The following is a 24,771-nucleotide window of genomic DNA, read 5'->3' as shown; positions in this document are numbered from 1 at the left end:
CAAGGCCAGCCTGATGGTTATCTTGTGCGTTTACGAGCTGCTCGCGCGATCGCGGGTTCGAATCTCCGCTTCATAATTCGCGACGTCAATAAGTTACGAATCCAAAATGTGCTTTTGGGGAAAATAACCTTTCGGAGTACTCAACGAACTTCGAGAATCAAATTTGAAAGAATCGAAAGCGCAGGAGCGCTCCAAGAACGCTCGTGGTTGCAACAATTTAAATGGAAACGATAATCGTTTCTCGTCGGAATCAATATTGCTCGAATGTCAAATGAAATCACTACGAAACTGAACGCTTTTTGAGCTCATCGTGAAAAAGAAGCTTCCCGTCGTTATCTTCGCCGATTTCGACATCTGATTATAGGACGGAGATCGTCGAGCAATGCTATTGTATCTCCGTTGCTGATCCTTTCCAACGACTCAATTCTCTCAATTCTACTAATATATCTATGTAGTATGACAGACATATATGAGGATACATTTGCGGATGTATATCACTCTCGAACATTACGTGGGCGGGGTGAGCTCGTACACCGTGAGTGGTATTTATCGGGAAATCCATTGAGATCCAATCGTCATAATCCGCTTTGCTCGCGATATTTTGCCGCGTTGTATTTCCCCTTCCAGCCTCTTTCTCGCTCGCGAACGCACTTGAAATCGTTAAAGCCAAATCTCTTCGTAACACGCGAACGATTCGGAGCTCTGACTCGAGCTTTCATTACGTTCTCACCCTTCGTATTCCTTGTTTAGTAATATACTCGTATATACACAATTCTTATAGCGCATTGTCCCTTCGACTGGGGCCCATTGTTGTCGCCTGCGTGAGCGGGAATACGCGATCCAATTTTCGCTTTTACGGTTTCGATCGAGTCGAGACACTTCCAACGTCCTCGCTTCTCACTGAAAACGCGTTCCTTAAATTTACCGATGCTGTGGATGGTCTTCGGCGACGTTCCAAGTAGCCCGGTGCTTGGATGGGTGACCGCTTTCTCGTGTCGTCGCTAGGACCAGCAATCGTTCAGCAGAGCTCGATGAAACCCAAGAGCGTATTCGCGCAGGAATAAAATAAAGGATCATCGCATTTTTCCTGTAAATTTTTTCAAATATTTATCATTAAAAGTCAGACGGTGCTTCGATTTTATAATCGTCGGTTCAAATGATGATACTTCGACTTTAACTTTGGTAGCACATCGGGAAGCAGAAAATCTAAATAAACGTTACAAGCACTCGTGAAATAAAGGAGCAGATACGTACAAGAATCACGCCTTCTTCCCATTTCCCATTTGATATTCCAATGATATGATAATTTTCGTACGCCCGCTGGTCATTTCGTTTTCCTAATAGCTTTCCACCCCTCGGCTCCAAGGATGCTCTTTCTTCTGGTCGAACGACCGGAAGAATCGAGGCGATGATAGTGTGCCCTGTCGACTCTCACTTCCTTGCCTTTTGCAAATATTTCTCGCCCTCTCCGCTCTCCAAGATCGTTCGCGAGCCAATCCCCGAAGCAAGGCGACCCTCAAAAAATGTCTTTTCCTCTTCTCCATCCGTGCGCTTCAAGAAGATAGTAGAAAAACGAGAGGCGAACGTGCTCACCGATCAATATATTTTTTCATTACTCGACTTCTTCAATCGACTGAATTACGCACGAACGATTTTCAAACAATTATCAGCACAGAATGAACGAATGAAAAAATCATCGACAATTCATAAATAATTTTGGAATTGCTAAAGCACGGAAATACGCATTCCACATTTTATGCTCCCATTGACTGCAAATATGAGGGGGCTCTATTAACGTGCACGTTTTTATCATATGTCTGTGTATACAATGCTGAGACGGAACGAGAAAAATAGGAAGTCATAGTGCACTCTGCTGCATAGACAAAGCCACACTGCGACGACACGGAGGAAAAAAACGCTGAAGAATAGTTAATGCAGACGGATATTACATGGATGGCAGTTTCATACATACACACAGATATAAAGAGACGCATATAATCTCGAGAGTCTCATATTCGCGAGTTATGCCGACCTTATTGTGTAGTTGGGAGGGGACCCTCTTCGCTTACGACCAGACAGCAAAGCTCGCGTTATTGACATCCTTCGTGACGTACTTTTCCTCATGTTGATCCTTCCGAACGGGACCCCTGCACGCATACATATTCACAGAAATATATCGTGATGAAAACTCTCGGTGATTCAAGTACGTGGCATCTCGAGAGGCGCTAAATGTCTGTGCAAAAAGAAAGTGATGGAAGGTTGAACCGAGGAATCGACGATCCACAATCGTATTTTCGGTACACGGAGAAACTTTTATACGAATATTTCGGATGAATTTGCTATGTTTTGTAGCAGCGCTGTTCTATATCGCCATTCTATTACATTTCACCAATGTGCATAGTAATTTTGATGCCGAAAGCAGTTCTCTCAAATTTAACTATGTACGGCAGGCAAAATTTAGGTCTGCGACATTCTTATACATCGAACGATGTATCGATATCTTAAGGTAACTTCTGTACTGCACGCTAGTCAAATGAGTGCTAAATTTTCAAAACGCTTTTAGACCAAGTTTAATGTACTGATTAAATGTATTGTTAGTGGATTTGTATTACAGCATATCTTATCAAGATGTAAAAATATTAAAAAGGCTATAGTTTTGCAAAAGCATCAACTGATATAAATGCAAATTTCCACGCTGACACATTTTCACTGGTATTTTTCAAAGAATTATCTGCGTTTTTTCATCGATTTTATTGCACCAAGTCTCATTTTGTTCCTCAACCGATCTTCTACGAATTCACCACGTTGATTTTCCTTTAAACTCATTCCTGAGAGAAATTATGAATGAAAAAGATTTTTCACTTAATGAACAATTAGATGCAACAGTGAAACGATCAAGTTAAAAAAACGACTACATGGTGAATTCGTAGAGGACCAGTTAACGAACAAAATGAGACTTGTTGCAATAAAATCGATCAAAAAATGAAGATAATTCTTTGAAAAATACCAGTGAAAATGTGTCAGCATTTATCAGTTGATGCTTTTGCAAAACTAGCGTTTTTAATATTTTTACGTCTTAATAAGATATGCTGTAATACAAATCCACTAACAATACATTTAATCGGTACGTCAAACTTGGTCTAAAAACGTTTTGAAAATTTAGCACTCATTTGACTAGCATGCAGTACAGGAGTTACCTCAATGTCACTCGTGTCTTTGGCGAAATGTTATTAAAAATTGGTGACTTGGACTGGACAAATCGGTGAAATATCGAAAATTTTTGTATCGTTGAGTCGCACTGTCCGAAAAGAAGTAAATTTTCTTTCCGACAAAGATTTATTTGACAAAGTCCGTTTATGAACGACTTGCGATTGCTTGAAATTTTACTATGTGCCACTGGTTAATTTTCATATTTATATACTCGCAACGCCTCATATGGGGGCATAAATTTTGCTATGTTATTGAGCAAAATTTTCGTATAGCACAGAGAAACGATTGCTATGTTATTTCCTAAATTTTCTTCAAATCATTTCATTATTTACTATGTTTTTGATAAAAATTCGCTCGGTGTTGATTTTTGATATAGTACAGCGCGTTATTTACTATGAACTGTGGGGTAATGGTTCTCCAAACTTTTGCATTATTTGACACACTCTGTAGCGATTATCATTCCGGAAGGATCAAGAATCGACATTTAACTTGGACAAATAAACGTGAAATAAGTTCTGCGGTAAAAAAGCGGAATAAAAAAGGTTTGGCGTTAAATTCGACTTTTTTCTCCATTGAAACTTCACGACGAGCGAGAGACAAGTCGGTTTTTTATTTATTTATTTATTTCGTTATTTGAGAACGTTTTCGTCTCGAGTTCCCATAACTCCGAGAATGAAATCACCGCGGGGATCAGGTTAGCGTATTTTTTTCTTAATCTCGATCCACACAGTCCGAGCAAAGCACGGAAACCGAGCGATGGGAAAACAACAGGAGATCTCCGCTGGGGGGCGACGTAGTAGGAGACGAAGAAAGAGGAGAAACAGCGGAGAAAAGGCTCCGCAGGGAGAGAGAACGGGAAGAAGACGAGGAACGACGCGCCCGGTGTGTTCGTAAAGTTGATGGAGTGTGGGAAGCAACCCTTCGAAAGTTAGCCCTTCCGACTGTGTTCTGTTTATGTCTATACCAATATACCTATATACTTATATATTTCTCAACTCCGGATGAATCTGTCCGAGATTGACTCTCCGACTCGGTGAAACGAGGAACCCCCTTACTTGCTCCTACGTACGTTTCACTGCTTCCTGCGGACTCTCGTTGCCAGATGTCACGTCGTCCTGACTCCTGACCTCGAATCTTCTTCATTTTCGCACGAACTTCAATATCCATTGGGAATAAACTGCAAAAATATGTGATAGCGAAAATCAAGGGGCTCGAGTATTTGCTCGCGCTATTCCGTCCTTGCAAGCTGTTTTTCTTTCCTCGCATTTTTTTTTTCATGGCCGAAGGTTCCAGCGACTGTAATTCCATCTCGAATAAATGAGCTTCCACCGATTCCGCGAATCGCGGAGTTACGATCTTCGTGGTCTCATTCGAGAAGCACCAGAATTTCTTGGTTTTCCCGAGAGTTTGTTCCAATTAGTGGTTTCTTCGCTACTTCCCTCGCTCTTTGTTCTCGTGCGCATAAAATGGTGAATAAATTGAGTACACGCTGCGTGGATGATGGTGCGGATGTCCACTCCGGATCATCGATGAAAACTGCACGGATGTACGTTGATGGAAACGCATCGTTCGCACGATGAAGCGATATGAAAGAACGCAGGATAAACGCGATATAAAGTTTCACGACGTCGGTCTTTTCCATCGCGACGAGAAATCGAGAGTTTTTCGAGCGAAAACTAATGTGAATAAAGATGAAGAAGACAAGATCTGTATCACAGATATCTAAACATGAATAAGCTCACTCGACGCCCTCTGCTATTCGTGGAAGAATTTATTACGTAATCGGACAAAAAGAAATATGTTACCAAGATAAAATGTGCTGATGAGGAAAAAAGATTAAAAAATGGATGAAATCTGTGAGGGCTTGAAAAAAAGCCTTCAAAACAAAGAGAGCAACGGCGGTTGGCGAAAAAGTGGGTGCTTTTAATCTCGTTGATACGGAAGTCACTCCTGGGCGAGCCCATGATGATCTCCTCGTGGCTCGAAATCCCGGAGATCCGACGACGAGGTTATCGGAGATTTTGCTAAAATTAAATCGACGCGAAAAATAGCAGTGCTCCGAAGGATCATGCTCTTTTTCCCTTTCTTGCCCGTTTTTTTCATCCCCTCGCTGCTGTTTTTTTTTTTTATTTTATTATTATTATTATTATGATTTTTTTACTCCTGCTGGAGCCATACGGAGGGTCGTCACGAGGGCCACGCTGGTGCTCTGCCAGAACGTTCGCGCTGAGAGGTAACTTCCGGAAAAATTAATATCCCGAGGGAAAGAGGGTCGATGGAAGGCAGAGAAAAAGAAAGAAGGAGAGAGGAGAGAGAGAAAGGGCCAGGGATCCCTCGTGCACCGGCTGCTGTGCTTCGTCCGCTTGACTGCTGCTGGCTTAGCCAATAGCGAAACGAGAAACGTTCGTCTCTACTCAACAGCATCCCTAAGTTTTCATGCTCGATTATACTGCAATAGAACATTTACATTTACTATCTTCATTTCCACTTGTATTTTTCGAGCCGATTATCACTTTTTTTTCTCTCCGTGGACCAAATCATGTAACATTATCAAAACACAAGGCACAGCTTACTTGTCCATGAAAAGACGTTCTGTTAATTCCGGTGTAAATTAATTCGTGGCTCGTCTTATTAGTCATTTGATTATACTTTTTCTATTCAAGAATCATATTGATGAGAAAAACCTACTGAAATTGATCAGTGAAAAACAACTTCTATATGTCATTTCAATTTTTTATAATCGTGTAACTTTCTATAAAAAAATCACTAAGATCAAAATGAAACCGTGACTCATAACATTGTGGAAATTAAGGAGGGTGGCTAGGGACGATACAATGTTGCCATGCTAAACCATGTTAAATACATTAAAAATTTCAAAATGATAAGAATTTAATAAAATTTGGTGAACATATTCGTTATAGTGCCAAATTTGACGACACAAATTTTTTAAGATTTTTCTTCTGTACAGTTATCGAGTAATTGATCACTAAAGTTCACGTGTATAAGCATAGCGTTTCCACATATATAGGTATACATTCCGGACATAAGAAATCTGCTTTAATGCGTAATTACTCGATAACTAAGCAGAAGAAAATTTTGAAAAAAATTGTGTCTTCGCACTAGATGTTGAAGAACATTATTATACCAAATTTAATAAATTTCTTATCATTTTGACGAATGTAGCCACCCTCCTTAAACAAACTTCCAATTGATTAAATAGATTATAGCTTGATTTTGGAGCTCGAATTTATTATACTCGTTACGGATAGTGTTCTTACAATAAGCGATAATCTTGGATTAAAGAGCAAATGTATAGGAACAAAAACATTTTGCAGAAAAACAAATTTTGTCATTCAACTACTTTTTTCAATGCTTTGAATAATTAAAACGATCGCACAATCCGTCGTTTTGATTCACAGATTGCATCGAATAAGCACCGCGTATTATTAGGAATAAACTTGTATTTCAGTCCCATATCTTGAAGGAATTACATCAAACGGTTGATAAAAAATGATCGTTCATAATCGAGGGTTACTGAGCTAACGAGAAGCTCCGTATCCGATGTTAGCAACCAATTTAAGCAGGAGAACACTTGCATTTGGAAAGAGGGCGGTTCCTTAGCGTCGATAATAAGAAGAACACACAATTCTACAGTAAAGTTTGTGCGAGAAGACTCGGAGGTTCGGAGCGAACAAGGAGAACTTTGCGTGCATCCGAAAAGACGGGGGCAGAAGAGCGTATTGGGCCGACAAAGAGCACATTTGCCCGTGGTCGATATTGGACCAACGAAATGGTCAGTTCCTTCGAATTAATTGGTTCCGATGGTGTGTTATATCGACGAAAGTCATATAGGTATCTTAACCGATTTGCCCGCTTCCTCGACTTGACGCGACTAACCATGAAGTTGTAACTAATTGGCGCTTAATTCCCCGTCGATTGGCACCGAAGTTCTGAAGGTTCTCCTGGAGAATCGACGAGCAAGCACCGTATCCATATCGGGAGAAACAACGGTTTTGAATCCATTATTCCAGCATCGAGAAAACAAAAATCGAGCACCAACAGTGTCAACATTCATCGAACCGGAATAGAGTTTCTTAAAAATAAATTCAGTGTCCCATAAATATTTAGACTTCCTGTTTTTTACGAGTGTAAATGAGACTCCGAGCCATGGCGCGTTTCCATCGCAACGGGGCTAGGAGACGCTGGAAAAAAATGTTTTTACCTAAACTCCGGGCGCAAAAGGCACGTGGAGATTGGTCGAAAGTCGAGGGGTCTGATATGGAACGTCACAGGGCGTGCGGCTCGGATTTTGTCGACCCATACAGCATCCACAACAACGAAGATCCGATAAATTTTCTTTCTCTCTCACATTCTGCATCCGGCCCCTCCCCGCTCCACCTTCTCCTTCTCGCCCTCGCTCACGGTCGCACTGACTTGCGTGCTGTCTTTATCTAGTTCTCTGTGCAAGAGTGAACTTATGAAACGTCGGTGCGGTCGTGTGCTACCTCTCGCACCCGCTGGTGAGAGCGATATTAAATTTCTGGAATTTTGCGGTAAGGTGGAGTGTGCTACATGCCGGCGGGGAGCACGAAAACCTTTCGGCCGAGCTCCACACGCCGTCGTTGACGCCGTCATTGGCTTTTCAATAATACCAGAACTCCGTGAGATCCACGCGCGCCAGAGTTTTTTAAACCTTCCATTTTTCTCCCCCACTGTCGTATACACATTTTATTGGAACAAATTGGACCTATCCAATATAGAATATTTTCTTCTTCGAGCGTGCCAAGGACCTCGAATTATTATTATGGTTTTATTTGTCATCGATATCGCCGTGTTCATTGAATCGGCAACTCGTTGATATTCGTTCATATCCACCATTTCAATAACACAATATCGATCAACTTGGGGGAAGAAAATCACTTTTGAATAGAGAATCGACGTCAGTTTCAGATATTTTTTTTTCTTATTTTATTCCATCGCAGACGCCTAAATAATACATTTTGATTCTCGATGAGACGAACCAAGACAAAAATCATTGAAATCAGCTTTCATATTTTGGTTCGATCAAAGAGTCATTTAACTTTTGTGTCAATGCGTGTGCACCGCGATAAAAAACTGGATTTTTTCTCGATACAATATTTACACGAGTAATGAATCGGTGACGAGGTACTCGTAAGCGAATTCTTCGAGTTTTGTTTAGATCGTGATGAAGAATCTTTGATCGTTTGAGGGGAACTGATAGTTGGAAAGGGCAGGATTGACGGGGGCAGCAGCGGCCAAAGGTTGGCTCTGCGACTGTTGCGGATTCAGGGACAATTTTTGCGGAGCACCGTACGAATCGACTACCGATGGTTGGAGCACGGCCGGTGCGAATTCCAATTTTTGAAGTGGCGAATAAGCGTATATCGGGCCTCGAAGTGGCTCTACATTCTCGGCGGTCACGCTGGCAATTAATTTCATCGTGGCGAGGTCCTTTCGGCTCATTGAGCGAACCCGCTGGAGCCGGCCATCGGGAAGCGCCACGAAATATTCGCCGCTTTCTCTTTGCTCGGCGTCGACCTCGCCAACATCGTCCAATTCGTTTACGGAATCAACAGATTCGGCCTTGAAACAGAATTTAACATTCAATCAATTCTCCCTCCGTCATATGAATTCGTAATGATTTTTTTGAAGAAGGAAAACTCGGAAAAGTGAGCCTGCAGTTTCGAGGGCAAAGCTGCGACATTTTCTTGTGCATTTTCCGACAAGCGATGGAAAACCTCAGACCCAAATGTGGCTAGAGCCTCGAAGGCTGAGGAATTTAACGCGTTCGCGCCCAGGTCAGCTGGTGTACTTCATGAGACACGCGTCGCTTCGTCGATTCTACACTACCGTGATCGAAAGTGAAAGACGTCGCGGAATACCAAATGAGCGAAGACAGAAGGTGAAAAGACGAATTGACATGGCTATTTAAATTCCAAGGATTTTAGTCACCGGTTACGGGAGCACCATGTACAGCAAAGAAACAGCGTTAGGAAGAAGAAGAGTGAGAGAGAAAGACAGCCGGATAATCCGAGAAGAAGCGACACGAACGTAATTTTGTTGTTGGTGTTACGATTGAACTCTGTTTCACTAACAATCGAAATTGTACTTGAGTGGAATTTGGACGAAAAATCAAATTTTTTCACCAACAAAAGATCATTATCGATATTTTTAAATTTAATAAACGGTCAAATACGGACAAATTTTTTATCGCAGATTCTAGAAAAGTTTGTTTTGAGCCTAAGCTGAAATTCGTTAGTTTCGAAAACAAGCATCCAGCATCGAAAGTCTTTGATAATTTTCGAGATTCTAATTCGATGAAACTCTTGAAAAAAAAAAAAAAAAAAAAAACTTAAACACAAAGAAAGTCTTCTCATTACCGATGAAACATTGCTAGCTAAACCAAGCGAAAGCCGAGTTCAACCATTCAAACTTCATAAATAGCAAACTCTTTAAACGTCCACTGAGTAGGAAAGAAAATAGATTTGTTCGCGATTCAGTATAATCAATGTCTACCTGAGATTCGGTGTCTCCTCGAAGGGTCGTCGACTCGTCATATTCGGTCGATGTGGCTTCTTCAGTTGTTGTAGCTTCCTGATTTGGGGCACCGTACTGTTGTTGCGGAGCAGCTGGTGGTCCATACTGTCTCTGGAAAGGAGCTTGCGCTCTGAAACGTTGTTGAGGTGCAGTTGGTGCTTGGGTTTCTTCCTGGGGAGAATCTTCCGGTGCTCCGTACTGCTGTTGAGGAGCTGCTGCCGGAGCTCCGTACTGTCTCTGCGGAGCTGCGGCCGGAGCTCCGTATTGTCGCTGCGGAGCTGCGGCTGGGGCTCCGTATTGTCTCTGCGGAGCTGCAGCTGGGGCTCCGTATTGTCTCTGAGGAGCTGCGGCCGGGGCTCCGTATTGTCTCTGAGGAGCTGCGGCCGGGGCTCCGTATTGTCTCTGAGGAGCTGCAGCCGGAGCTCCGTATTGTCTCTGAGGAGCTGCGGCCGGAGCTCCGTATTGTCTCTGAGGAGCTGCGGCCGGAGCTCCGTATTGTCTCTGAGGAGCTGCGGCCGGAGCTCCGTATTGGTTCTGAGCAGCTTCGGATGGTGCAAACTGTTGCTGAGTAGGGAGCGGCAGCTCTTGTTGTTTCTGGGTAGGGTCGAAAGCAGGACCGTCGGGTTTCCAGCCTGACGCGGGGTAGGGAGCCGCTGCCTCGACGCTTATCGCCGCCGAATCTTTTGGCTGATGACGAGCAAAGTAGAAGTAACTGCTGTCTCTTTCGGCATCGAACGACTGACGAAAACTCGGAGGTTCCGCCAGAGTCAAAGCCACGAGCATTGAGAGACTCACGAGCACCTGTAGCGTCGGCGATTCAAACAAATGCTGTTACTTTTACGTACTTTTTATATGGAGAACCTAACAACTGACAAATTAGCGAAGATCTCAAATAATTCTGCCATTTACAGGATTAATATTGAAAATTTTAATTGACTTTAATTCCCTGCTATTTCTTAAATCTCAATATTTTGGGAACACCGCGTGAATTTTTTGAGGTGACAAAACAAAAATTAGCAGAAGATTTTCGTTTGGACCAGCGGATTTTTAATTCCGATTATCTAGTTTCACGCGCTCTCAAAATAATGAACGTTCCATCAAATTTTATTGTCAACACACGATGTAATTAACTAATGAGTTGACAGTAATATTGAAGCTTTGATTTTCACACGAGCTGTACCTTCATGATTATCGTGAGATTTAGAACCGTTTGGTAGAGAAGATTCGAATGACTGATGCTTTGCTGCTGGAAAACAGTTCTTTATATACGAGAGTTCGTTGGTCAACTCTCGCTTACAATGAAAAGCAGTAACATTGCCTCCTTGTAATTCAACACGTCCTGAATTCGTGTCCCGAAGCCTCCCTCCCTCCCATCTCAAACTGTTGACATTGACCCTCTTAAAACAATGAAGAATGAAAGAGAGCCGCGAGTGGCTCCGTTGGCTCATCGCTTCAACGCGCTCCATACGCGACCCTCAAACTTCGGCTAATTCAGTCATCGCGTTATTTGTGCGGATTCACCCGATCCTAAAACTCACTTTCAAAAGTATAAATACTTCTCGAAAAGAAGCATGCGATTCATGAAACTTTCGTTTTCGAGATATACCGGTCATGAAGACTTTCAATCACCCTGGCATTGGACGAACATCGCGAGGGATATCTCGCGTTTCACCGTTTGAAATAAACTCACGCGCGCTGTTGTGCTGCCTCAATTTGAATGATGGATTTCGATGATTGCTCTACCATTTCGCAGTGCATCGACTTGCCGGAAGTTTTCGCACGCGGAAAATTCATTGACACATTGAAGAACCTTTATATGGAGGGTAGAAAAGACTGAGCAGAAAAGGCGACGTCCTAGAAGCGGGATGTAAACTGATATGTTTGTTTTGAAATTAAGAGGATGGATCAGTCGATATATCGGAACTGTGAGTGTGAGAGAAATAGCTGCAAATTTCGAAATCGAAATTTTTTCATACAGTTTGAAAATGGCTCTGTCAGCCGATTTTTGCCGTCGCCCTGCGCGAGCTGCCAGAGCCTTTTTTAAGGGGTCAAACTGTGTCAAAGAATTTCGATTTCGAAAATTCCAAGTGAGGCTGTTCGACTTAACATTATTGAGGGTTTCGAGTAAATCAGAAAGGAAACCCAGCTCGAAAATTGGGATCCAGGCACAATTACAACTTCCAATTAAAGCAGCGCGTTGTTGATGACCTCATGAATGATGCTCACGTATGAATGAGATGCACGTACGATTACCGCATCGAAACGTATAAATCTCAAGTACCCTACATCGAAGGGGCCATCGCGAGAGTCGTTATTTCGAGCTTGGAGCGTCATAGCCACGTACATTTTAGCTGGACGTCGCGCGGGCGTCACGCACCAATCGCCGAATACTAAATCTTCTATTGTATGTCCATGATCGCCTGTGTATGTCGAGTTTTCTCGCACTGAGCTCGTAACGCATCGATAATATTACGTGGAATCAACGTTACCCGCTACGACGATCCGAGCTAACATTTTGGATTCGACTCACGATGTAGCGAGAAGAGCCGCATCCTTCGCGTCAAACCTGATGTCCCGTAAAACCTTCTTTACAGTCAGAATTCGTGATATTAAAAGCGTGTACTCAATCTGAACAGCATCCGAGCGTTATCGAGGTCGAGCAACGGATGATTCGCGACCTAGGAATGCTTTCGTAATCGATAGTCGGTTTTCACAAATCGTGTACTTACAAATTCAACATTGATTCCATCGTCATTAAAAGGAATATAGGGAACGAATAACTGCAGTCGCACGTTTGACTTCTTCGTTTTCTCGTTTCCGAAATAATACGATGTTCGAAAGTTTTAACCAAAATTTATACGTATTCAATGAGAATCAATATTTTGAGAAAGCACACGGTGAAAATAACGATAGAGCGGTGACGAACTGCAATTCGTGATATTATGATGGGGAAAAAATTGAATGTCTAAAAGTGAATCTAAAAGAAATGTGTCCGGTTAAGGAGGGTGGATCGCGACGATACAATGTTGCCATGCTAAACCATATTAAAAATATTAAGAATTTCATAAAATTTGGTAAATGTATTCTTTAAAAATATATAAGACAATAGAAATTTTTTTAGATTTTTCTACCACATAGCTCTCGAGTAATTGAACACTAAAGTTCACGTGTATAAGCATAGAATTTACATATAGACAATTATAAATCTCGTGCATAAAAAGTTCGATTTAACGCTCAATTATTCGATAACCATGTGGTAAAAAAATTTTTAAAAAATTGTATTTGTATACTTGATGCCAAAAAATGTTATCACGAAATTTGATAAAATTCTGATTATTTTGATTTCGTGATCCACCCTCTTTAAAGATGCCGTACTTTTGAGGATTATTTCAATATTTATTTCCCAATATTACATGAGCGTCACGGTGAATTTTGCTGCGCTGCACTGTAAAAATTTCTGTACGATTGTTTATGCCATGATGCAGCGATAATAGGAGCATGGCAGGTAGTCGCTACATCGGCCAATTTTCCCATTGTTTTTATATGCTCAGCCTTCTGTTGAAGTGTGTAAATCACCGATTTAGTTTGCTACGAAATTCGGAAGCGAGTGATCGGTACCTGTGCATTGGAGCAAAGACAGTTAACCGTGACGCACCGTAAAATTTACTAAACGTTTTGTAAATTTTAGTATACGTACAGTAAATTTCACTATCTGCAATATGTCTTTTTATATACACGGAGAGACTTTTATACGAATATTTCGGATGAATTTGCTAGAAAAATTTGCTATGTTTTATAGCAGCGCTGTTCTATATATCGCCATTCTATTACATTTCACCAAAGTGCATAGTAATTTTGATGCCGAAAGCAGTTCTCTCAAATTTTACTATGTACGATAGGCAAAATTTAGGTCTGCGACATTCTTACATCGAACGATGTATCGATATCCGAATGTCACTCGTGTCTTTGGCGAAATGTTAAAAATTGGTGAATTGGACTGGACAAATTGCTTGAAATTTTACTATGCGCCGCTGGTTAATTTTCATGTTTATCGGAGCAACGCCTCATATAGTTGGTGGGCGCATGAATTTTGCTATGTTATTGAGCAAAATTCAGTTTCAGAAAATACGAAACTATGCAATTTTTCGTATAGCACAGAGAAACGACTGCTATATGTTATCTCCTAAATTTTCATCAAATCATTTCATTATTTACTATGTTTTTAATCAAAATTCGCTCGGTGTTGATTTTTGATATAGTACAGCGCGTTATTTACTATAAACTGTGGGGTAATCGTTCTCCAAACTTTTGCATTATTTGACAAACTCTGTAGCGATTATTATTATAATATCGATGTAGTCCGACGTTACTATAAAAACGTAGTAATTTTTGCTATAAAAGTCTTTCCGTGTAAAGTAAGGTTGTGATGCGTGAATTAGCTGTACATTGTCATCGCTTTTCTGTGATTCCGATTGGTTCTTGATACACGACCATTGTGGGGCTAAATTCATTCAGAAAAAAGAACGTTCATTCGTCCCGTCAAAATGACAGCTTGGATTTCAAACCATTCTCGAAAATTCTTCGAATTTTGTTAAACGATTGTTTGATTTAATAGTTATTAATGAGTTGAATTATCAAATGTAAATGAATCCTGATAAAAATAAATAAAAAGTTACGCTATGCAAGAAGATGACGCGCGCGGGCCGCGCGTCTGTGACTCACCTAGTTTACTATTATAAAACTGAAAATTCCGCAAAATATTAAAAATTTTACACTGCGTTACAAGAATTATTTTTTCGTTCCCTCGTCCCCGCAGTCAATCCGGTAAATTTTACAGCGAATTTCACGCTAAATATTACTGTTTAATTCTCTCCATGCAAATGTATATCAGAGCCGTGTCTCGAAGTTCGGTGTTTACTTTGAAGCATAGTTCGCACCGTGAGAATCCGAGGTGCGCATTAAACATCCGGTTCGGGGTCAAAGCTAGAAAATCGCTGTTGGAATTGGCACGTGTGTTTCACGAATTGACAAGGAAACTGGCGGATCTAATGATTATTTAAAGATAATTATCGTTCAACGCATCAAATGACGTTGATTGCTGCGACCGGTCGAGTCTGCGCGTTCGCAACATTAAATAGAAACTTGAAAAAAGCCGCAAAGAAAATGTGGCATCGAGTAACTCAGAGATCGTTGCCAAGCGTTAGCCCGGCTTCGTAAATTCCTTCTTTATTTTCAAGCTACAAATTTGAAACGAGACGCGTTCGCGAACTTTTGGTGGTTCCCCCGTCAAGGCTGCCGAAGAGACCAGAAACGATGTTGAGAGCAGGATAGAAGAGAGTGAACAGAACGAAGAGATGGGGAAGGGACAGGGGGCTGCTCCAGCTCGCCGGCAAAGCAAATTATTCACACTCAAACGACTCCATTTCAATATCGGGCAGAGCCCAGGGACAAAAGAAGGGCGAGATGCCTGTCTCCCTTCTGCTTTCGCTTTTACCGTGGTATACTTATAGCGAGCTTGCTACTGCTCCTGTAGTGTTCCTCTGTGTCTGCAGCCTCTGCCCCACTCGCTCGGCTTAACTCTCTCCCTCTGCGTCTCTCCCTTTCATCCGCGTACATTTCGCTCATTTCTCTTTCTCTTTCGCTCTTTCCCTTACTCTTTGCGAATCCCCAGCTCCGTGTGTCAGCCTCGAGCTGAAAAATCTGAGGCTCGTCCCGTTCCACCGGCAGCAATCATCATCGCGTCATCTTCGTCCTGCTCAGCCCACTCGCCAGAAAATAAAACTCTGTCATTCTCCAAAATCGACGATGAGTCGTTGGATTTCCTTCAGCCATGATATACGATCGATTATTATGACAAATGGTTATGCCACGCTTTTGAAAAATGCTCCTAATTATGAAATAGCTCTTCCCGTCGATCCTATTGACGACTAGAGACACGAGGCTCCGAGAATTTCGGCTGTGCGCACGGTAATGCGAGTCGTGCCGTTCGACGCGACTGGATATTGTGGCATCAGTTCCTCGCGTTTTATTCCGATCGTACGACGGTCCCATTCAATCGAAATTTAACTCCGCAAATTTCATCTAAAATTAGATCGAGAAATTAAATCGTTCCGCAACATATCGGCTCCGGTCAGTAGCGTGTTGTTCAATTTTCCACGTATCGATATACACACGCGTTTGTGCTGGTGCTGGTGGTATAAAATACCACAGGCGCGCGCGTCATGAAGCAGGTTCGCGTATCCCGGTAATTGAATATATTTAAGCGGGCGGGGACGCTTGTGCGGATTCTCGGCTTACGAAGACGAGACCCCCTGGCGAGTAGCGTGTACGCATACACGTACAGCCCCTTGGGTGCACTCTTTTTCCTCTGCGGACTAGCTAACGTCTGCGTGTAAACTGGATTAATCGTCTATGAAGGGGGAAAAGCTCGTGTGTTACTCTATCCATTGCCGCAGCTTTCTCTCACTAATGCGAGTAGCGAGAGGGCCTTTTCGAACGATCTTAACAATCGGCGAGCGATACTAATAGCAGGTTTTCCGCGTAGCCTGCCAGTCGAAATCCCTCGAGAATCCCACGATTACCCGAGCCCAGTTTCAGTCCAAATTGTGAGTTTCTTATTTTTCCACAGAAACCGCATCTATTCTCGCAGACACTCTACGGGTCCCTTCGTTAACTCCGGCCCACGCTCGCGATCTCCCTCTCGTGTACGGTTTTATTTTATCGACGAAAAAACCGCAAACTCTCGTGTCCCCGTGTTTCCGAGCTCCGCGCACCTTTCGAACACCTTTTTTCGTCAATTTGTACGAATCGACGAGTAAACAAAACGAGTATTTACACCCGAAAAATAATACCCGGAGCCCGCCCCAGTCTCGACTCGCCTGATGATCCCCTCGTCAATACAACCCCATTTCGATTTCCCCTGTGTCGAGATAAGCCAATATCTTGATACTTCATTGAATACATGCTTGTGCAAAGAATATCTTGGCAATAACGATCAAACGTGGGCTTTCAACGCTTTTTCTTCATTATCTATACGCGTTTGGTTTTTTTTTTATTATTATTATTATTTTTAATTTTTTTCCTCTAATTTTTTTTTGTTTAATTCCTCTTGTATAATCGATCGAGCAGTTGAGTCAATTACCGATTGATTAACCCAGACAGTCGACCATTTCGTTCAACAGACTAGTCACGTTACTCATTTTGCATGCTAATTTTTTTTTGCTGAATTACTCGGTCGTGGCTCCGAGGAGATCTTTCGATCGCTAGATCAAACTGACATATCTTTATTTTATCATCGTAATAACACACTTTGCACATGTATATGGACGGAGGTTGTGCAAACAACAAAGCGTATAATAGACGACCTAATTACTGGCGCTCGGCTGACTGCGCGTTCAGCATAATAAGTTCCCGTGGCCAGACGAATCGACTTTTTCCTTTAATCGTAAACCTCGTGACAGCACAGACGGCGGATTTATCGATGTTCTCGATGCGTAGATATTTTCGTCGATGGATCAGTCCCTCGAAACAATGTGATTTTCGTCTTTTCCAGTCATCCCCCGCATCGGTTATTTTATTGAACCTGATATTCCAGAGAGATCGTGACAAGGTTCGGGGTCCGAGAAAATTCTTTATTTATTCTCTCAATTACTCTCGTTTTTTTCTTCTTGCTTCCAGAGGACGGTAATCATGCGCTCATTTCCGTGCAGCTCCAAAACCGGGTAAAACCTTCTGTTGATCTTGAATACAGCTCGTTGCGAAACAGACATCGAGTGGTTTTACTATTCTCTGCGACAGTTAACTTTCCAGAAGGCCGAACTTTACCTTCGGCTTCAGATTCCCCTGTTTCAATAGGTTCGATTCTGTGTTTTATTCGGTTATCCCGATACGCTAGACTTGTCAAGACCTCAGTCGTGTCATCACCCCCTTTGGTTCTACGACTATACAGCATTTCGCTTAGTAAATATCGGAGAACGGACGACGGTGAAAAAGCATATGGAAATTTTACAAACGCATTTCGTAACGGTTGATCAAAGAAAAATGAGCGTTCGTTGACGTTAAGGTTGTTGTTTAAAATTTTTAAGATTAATATATGTCTATAAAAATGTTTCTATTTGTTAATAAATGTCTCCTGAATGTACTGTTTTGAAGAAAACTGAGATCACCGAACTAATTTTGGAGAACTTAAATATCGAAGTTGAGTAAAAATGTCATTCCATTGCATCGAGTATTAATGAATAAATTCATTTGAAAAACGACAGTTCGGATCAAGACGATAAATAGAATGATTTTATTAAAAAGAACAGATAATTTACCGACTTAAATTACAAAAAAATCACCGAAAATATGTGACACTGCATCGCGATCTTATCGGGTTAACTGAGACTGCGGCGTAGAAATGCGGCAACGTTGCAACTACGACACCCACGGGAGCAATTTCTGACAGACGGTCGTTGACATAATAACCTCCAAAAATGCCGAGCGAAACAAGTAACACGTACACAGAGGGCGTAGGACTCACTGCAATCAACCCAACAACTGAATATTAAGGAATTACGGAACGTTGCCAAACTTTGTCTTTATTTCAACACAATTTTCAACTACTGAGAATAAATTTTCTATCAACCTTAAGTGAATAAAATAAATGTATTTCTGAATAATAATTCACACATTTGAAAATTTTCGCATTGTTCATCCGAATGAACAGTAATCATTCAGTATCTATAAGGTGGCATTGCTGACGTCACTCAATGTATTAGCATAGGAGCTTTTCATCTCTTACATCCTCTAAAAAGATTTAGCAACAACCTTAAGAGAGATCATGCGTTACTTGTGATTCAAAAAAGCAACTGAACTTTTTGGCTCTTTTCATGATCAGAGAAACGTTTAAAATTTATTCTCGCAGTTATTCAAATTGTGTGTAACTTATTATTTGCTGAGATTGATACATTTTTAATACAATGATAGCAGTTTAAATACTTTCCTAGTGAAATCGTCAAGCTAAATGTGACAACAGCCATTTTCTGTTTATATACGTCTGCATGTCCAATATTTTAAACCAGCTGGCTCATGGTGTTGTCAAACTGTTTGTGTCTTCATTACTCGTTACCCTCAAATAAGTGTTTTTCTTTTTCCATTCCCAAGTGATTTTCACCGGTAACAAGGCTTTCTCAATACATCATTGATATCTAAAAACATTTCGTTTTCTTATTCTCGTTTCTGGCTCTTTAAAGTTGGGAGGACCCTTTTTCATGAAATACAAATCGTCGTACAGGAAGTGTGCCTGCCACAAGAGCCTGCGTATAACCCTTCAAAAAATGCGATTTTCGTTAATCGTTTTCTCGACAACTAGTAGACGGTATATAGATCAAATTCTGAGAATACGATGTATATTTCTAGCACATTTATAAATTTCAACTCTTCAAGTTGGAATTTTAAATTTCCATTAGATTCGCGTGAACTGCCTTAATGATGGAAATACGATTCTCCTCCGCCCACTTTACTGTTATTTTGGTTTCCTATACAATTGATAAGAATCGTTTCGACAGCTGGGATGGAAACATTTCTACAACTATAGATTTTAAATTCTTATTATTTAGTGAAATCTTCCAAGCCGTTTTATGAGCGCGAGCCTCATTTTTTACAGCTACTTTGAATTGATTTACATGAACTTTTTATATACTTTATACACGGGTTAACTGCGGAGATACGATGGAAGTACATAAGTAGAGAGAATTAGTAGCCGCCACCGGTGGATGCAACACCGCGAGAACGTGCCTAAACTGACACGAAAGGCTTGCGGAAGATGGGTACCGTCAGTCAATGTTTGCCCAGTTTAACCAACCGTACATTGGGCCCCCGGAGTTTGCTCGAGATATTAGCGCGCTCTCGCACCTCCTCTGCGAAGCCTCTCTGCTCCTTCTGTATCCGCTGATGCCGAATCTCCGCGACTCGCCCCTTAATTCTTGCTCGTTCACTCGCTCGTTTAATCCAGTAAATAGTCCATAGTGGTATGAGGTAATTCAAAAATCCACCGGAGAAAATCCGCCGTATCGAAATCGACGAAAAGTCGTTCGAGCAAAAAAATGATACCTTAGAATTCCTCCTCGTGTATATAAACTTGTAAAAGAGGAAATTTTAAGCCGATTTAACTTGCCCCGTCATTTCCCCGACCTTTTTTCCACATGTTGGAGCTCCGAGTAACAAAAACTAGTTTTTCCTTGACTTTCATTTTCAATATTAAAACTTCATCCCCGTTCATTCGCGAAGCGCTCCTCCGATGAGATTTTCACCAAGAAATTTTTCGGCCGAAAAGTAATCCAATTTATTCAAGTCCCAGCCTCGCTCTCCTTCCTCCACCGAAGATCCCATTTTTTTTTATCCATTCCATCGGAAACTTCTTAATCAGCGACCATTGCGATCCTTTCGATGAGAACGAACCTAAAAAGTCTGCGTCTACAGAAGAAAATTCTATTATTATTCGAGGAGAACAACTCGCCGAGAGCATAATCCGAGTGTTTTTTCAATGCTTTCTCCGCGATTGTAAAACTTCGACAACTCCGTGTCTCATATCCGTGGGTATGTATACACATGAACACATAAATTGCCAGCGAATACCGATTGCAGAAAAACTATCGGGAAAAACTTTGAGCTTAACTGCTGGTTCAACGGAGAGGGTTGAATTAATTTGTTTTTGATGAAGAAACACGCGTTAAGTGATCACCGCATTGAAAGTTCGTGGAGCAGATAACAATATTTAAAGCGCATTTCGAAGGATCCAAAGGTGTTTTGATTACGGCGTATAAAGTCGAGTTTCTTGCACTTCGCGATAGTTTCGTGTGTGCTTACTTCTTGGCCTGTTTTGTCGGGAAAAAAGTGATGAAACAGTGAAAGAACGGCGGGGAAAGGAGAGCAAGTTTCAGAGTGGTATATACGTTTATGTGCATGTATAAGGATCAAGAAAGAGAGGCGAAGGAGAGAAAGAAGAGACACGGATAGCACGTCGACGGTTCGCCGGCACGCAAGCTAATCGGAAGGGAAACTTTGCGGCGTAAACGGAGCTTAACCGCGAAGCTCGACGGTACAGTCGGCAAGCAAGCCAAGTCGGCTATAGCGAGGAAGGAAAGGGGTTTAAGAAGGGTCTCTCCTCGTCGGTTGCCTGGGTGCTTTGGCCCGTGGGAGGTGACGCAACTCGTACCACGGTAGTGTGCTCCCTCTGGCGGTGGCGTCTCACACTCTGCGCGGAGCTCCTGCGGGGTAGAAAAGTCGCGTACAACCCCCACGGTTACCTCGCGTTTCGCGGGTTAGTTCTTCGGCTTCGGCACGCTGCAGATTTTAGCAAGTGCAGAGAGAGCGAGGATAAGGAGAAGGAGAAAAGAAGGAGGAGGAGGAGGAGAACGAGAACGACGACGAGGACGACGAAACTTGCAAAAGTACATCGCGACTCAAGAGGCCGGAAGTAATAGCGCGCTCGCGAGAGCTCGTCGTTGCGGAATCGCCACCCACCAAGGATAATATCGAGGTGGTGGTGGTGGTTGTCACGAACACCCCACTAACCCTTTCCATCTCCTTATATTATCTAGTGGCTTTATATCCTCATCCAAACTCTCTTAACCCTTCAACCAACTTTCCTTTTCACACAACTATGAAAGAATAACTATTTTTACATTCAATGTGTAACGGTACACGATGCGGACTTCTCAGCATTCGGTTACGTGACTATTGCTCCCGGGACAAAATCATCCCGGTCAAATTATCCTGGGACAGGATATTCAGGAGTCAAAATATCCTGGGAAACAATGTCCTCTTTAATTTTGTTTAATGCTTTTGTTGTTTTGTTTTTTAATTGTTTTACACACTTTTACTGTTACGCGCACAAAAAATATTATTTTTATATTATTTACAATATTGTATTTTTAATATTCGTAAATATTGCACATAAAAATATCCAAGACTTGTAAGTCTTGCAAGTGTAGGGTATTTTTAAATCGAGGTAATTATGTCATTAGGATATATTTTGGCACGGGATATTTTGTCTGAGGATTTTTTGATTGTAGACCCAAAAATCTGACGTCGCGTTTCAATTTTTCAAGGAAATCCTAAAGCTTCAAATCACCGCATGCAGTCATGTGAAATGTTATCGAACGACGGGCATATTCGATCCTTAATTTCTGTACCTTTGAGATCATCAATTTGAGTTTTAAAAGTTTTTGCTGTCGAAATAAAAGAGGCAAAACATTTGGGTGAATTGGTTGATGCGTGGAGAGAACGATGATACAAAAACGCATTTGAATCTCGGATAAAAAGACTTTGGAGATTCGTACTTCCGCTCAGAGTCACCGGGTTTTTATTCCAAATGGCCTGAAAATCGTGTACTCGAAGGAGAAACGAGAAAGAGCGAACGTGACATAAAAAACCGATAAAAGGAACGGAAAGTGAGCGCGAGCAGGGAGAAAAAGGGAATAAAGAATATCGAAATGCTTGCTGGACACAGAGGCCCCTGTTCCTTTTCCGAGCAAATGCCGACGGAATTTGATTGAGTCGCTTCACGTAAGGAGATTTGCAGGCAGGAACGCCGCGTCGAAATCGTTCAAGCATTTGTTGGCAAAGAGGATTGTGCCGCTCTGGCTTCTATGGAATCGAGTTGAGAATCTGTGCAGGATCGAAAGACAGAGACAGAGAACGAAAGGAGAGAAAATTATGATGCGAAAGTCGATGAAAATAGGAGCAAGAAATATCGCTTCCCGCCGTGTATATTCTCGTCACTCGTCGCCGCCCTCGTAACTTCTTTCTCAACTATTTACTCCGATATAGTCCCAAGCGGAAAAGAGGAAGTTACAAATGAATCGCGTAATAATCCATATTGCTTGTATATTCGGGGCGATACGCCTCGATGCTTTCAAGCTCCTCGTCTCATCAAGTTTCCAATATTTTCCATTCTGGTCTCTCAACTCTCATCCTTCGTTTTCCCATTTGATCTCTTCGATTTCTAACACATTTCTTCTGACTTTTAACCATCACGTCCGTTGTAATGGTCCATTAAAAATGTTAATTGAAAAAAAACAAAGAAATATTTTTTCGTGTCAAATTACCAACCCTAACAAACAAAACGTCGAAAAAAAAAAAATTCATCAAAATTCGCAGTAAATTATCAATTTATCTCAACGAGCACACGCAGAAAACGAGGCCGAAAATTCCAGAGGAAAGCACTAGAAATATAGTGTACGTACTGGATTCCAGCATTAATTCGAACAACAGTGATATGAATCGTTCTATTTACCGCAGTAAAAAGACTATGAGCAAAGACTCGCAAATCAGCCGAATGTGCTAGGGCCAAATCTTCTCAACAGAGAAAACATCATCAGAAGGCTGAAGAAGTTCAAAACACTGGACATAACAGAAAGATTACAGAACAATGTATAAAATCGTTAATAACATCATAAAAATAAGACCTATGTGTGTCAATGTAAGGATGTGTATGCGTCAATGTATGTGAGTGTGAAAGCTGCGTGATATTTAAAAAAACGAGATACATTAGAGCAGTGCAAATCAATGGATATGCCCTCTAAACCAAAACATTGTAATAAAACAACTATTTAATGCTATATTCATAGCAGCTTATAATTAACGCTGGAAAAGTTATAATAATAATAAATAAATAAAAATACCAATACCCGTACCTTTCATTCAAACGACTCAAGAGTCTTTTTTTCTATAAGCACAGTAAAAAATGTTTTCAGTCACTCCAAATGTTTATATTGTAAAGTATGTTCGGGCAAGCCTGAAAAAAATCTACACGAATGGTAAAATGTCACACGTATTTGGCGTATATTGGGGTATATCTATCGTAGAATTTACTATGCTCACAGTCAAGATTTGTGATTTACAATACATATTTCCACTTATCAGTAGGTGCTGGTCTGACACGATGAATAACATTAGGAAACAAAACGAAATATAGTTCTGACGTGCATCACTTTTTGCTATCGACATAAAGCTGTTTAGATTTCAACGGACGAAAAATGGGAAAACTCAAAAAATAATATGCCCTTTGTAATCGGTGGCCAAATACTTGAAAAATTCTTGAAAAATAATATATTCCTCGCTATAGCAAAACGAATCCGTTTTCTCCGTGTATCAGAGTGAAATTGAAGGTGCAAAAACTTGAGACACACACACCCTAAGTTTGCAACTTCATATACTCTAGTTCTTCGTTCCGCCTTAATGAGTCTGATCAGGGAAGGACGCTTCTACTCGCGCACCGCCGTAGAATGCACTGCTTATTAAACTATCGCGACAACTTCAATTAAGTGCGTAATTTTCTGAGAGGTCGAGAGCCGCGTTTCCATTTCCGTTTAATCGCGAGCATCAATTGCAAACAGTGAAATTTCTGGTGGAGTTCGCGCCCGCTTTTGCGTCATCAACATATATACGTGTTCATAGATGAACAATTATGTTATCTCTGCTACTTCAAACGTATCATCGGATTATTCACTGCCGCGTGTAGATGCATACGTCTCTCGAAGACCTTGATATAAAACGCGTTTTCCGATATCGCATTTGCTGCTGTACGTATTTGAAAAAAAACTCCATTCAGGACTGAATAATTATATTTTCTCCCTTCTCGTTCTTCCCGGTCTCGACAAGAGCGGAGGATCGTATACCTGAACATAATGGCCGTTGCTAACACGCTCGACGATGGCCGCGCCCATTTATCGTCAATGCGCGACTTCACAGTCCCGACGTGCCTCTCACTTCTTCTTCTTCTTCTTCTTTTATTTTTCATTGACAGTCTTTGTCTCTATTTGCAGTGACATAATCGCTCGTTGCCCCTCGCTCGTTCAAGGGGTGTCGAGTTGTTGCACCGAAACTATAAGCGAACGAGATACAGAAATATCCCCCAATCGTTGTACGCGCTTTTCGGCCTCAACTTCGACCTCGGACCTATCAAACAGCGGGAATTTTCTTCTCGGCGTTGCTCCGAGCCCTCAGGAGGCGGAGAAT

The 24,771-nt window shown here is 41.5% G+C and overlaps 2 protein-coding genes across 5 annotated transcripts in view; one reads left to right on the top strand and one right to left on the bottom strand.

The window, feature by feature from the left end:
* Positions 1-24,771, top strand: part of LOC122406986 (paired box protein Pax-6-like) — a 103,435-nt gene that overhangs the window by 66,271 nt on the left and 12,393 nt on the right. The gene's annotated exons all lie outside the window — the stretch shown is intronic.
* LOC122406988 (pro-resilin-like) lies at positions 8,135-10,991 on the bottom strand. Its single transcript, XM_043412901.1, has 3 exons — positions 10,949-10,991; positions 9,748-10,569; positions 8,135-8,814 (listed from the first exon to the last, which is right to left on the bottom strand). Exons 1-3 carry the CDS (start codon positions 10,952-10,954, stop codon positions 8,407-8,409), a joined length of 1,236 nt encoding a protein of 411 aa, XP_043268836.1. The 5' UTR covers positions 10,955-10,991; the 3' UTR covers positions 8,135-8,406.

This window comes from Venturia canescens, chromosome 2 (genome assembly GCF_019457755.1).
Source record: "Venturia canescens isolate UGA chromosome 2, ASM1945775v1, whole genome shotgun sequence".
Lineage (NCBI taxonomy): Eukaryota > Metazoa > Arthropoda > Insecta > Hymenoptera > Ichneumonidae > Venturia > Venturia canescens.
This window is presented reverse-complemented; position numbering and strand designations above follow the sequence as displayed.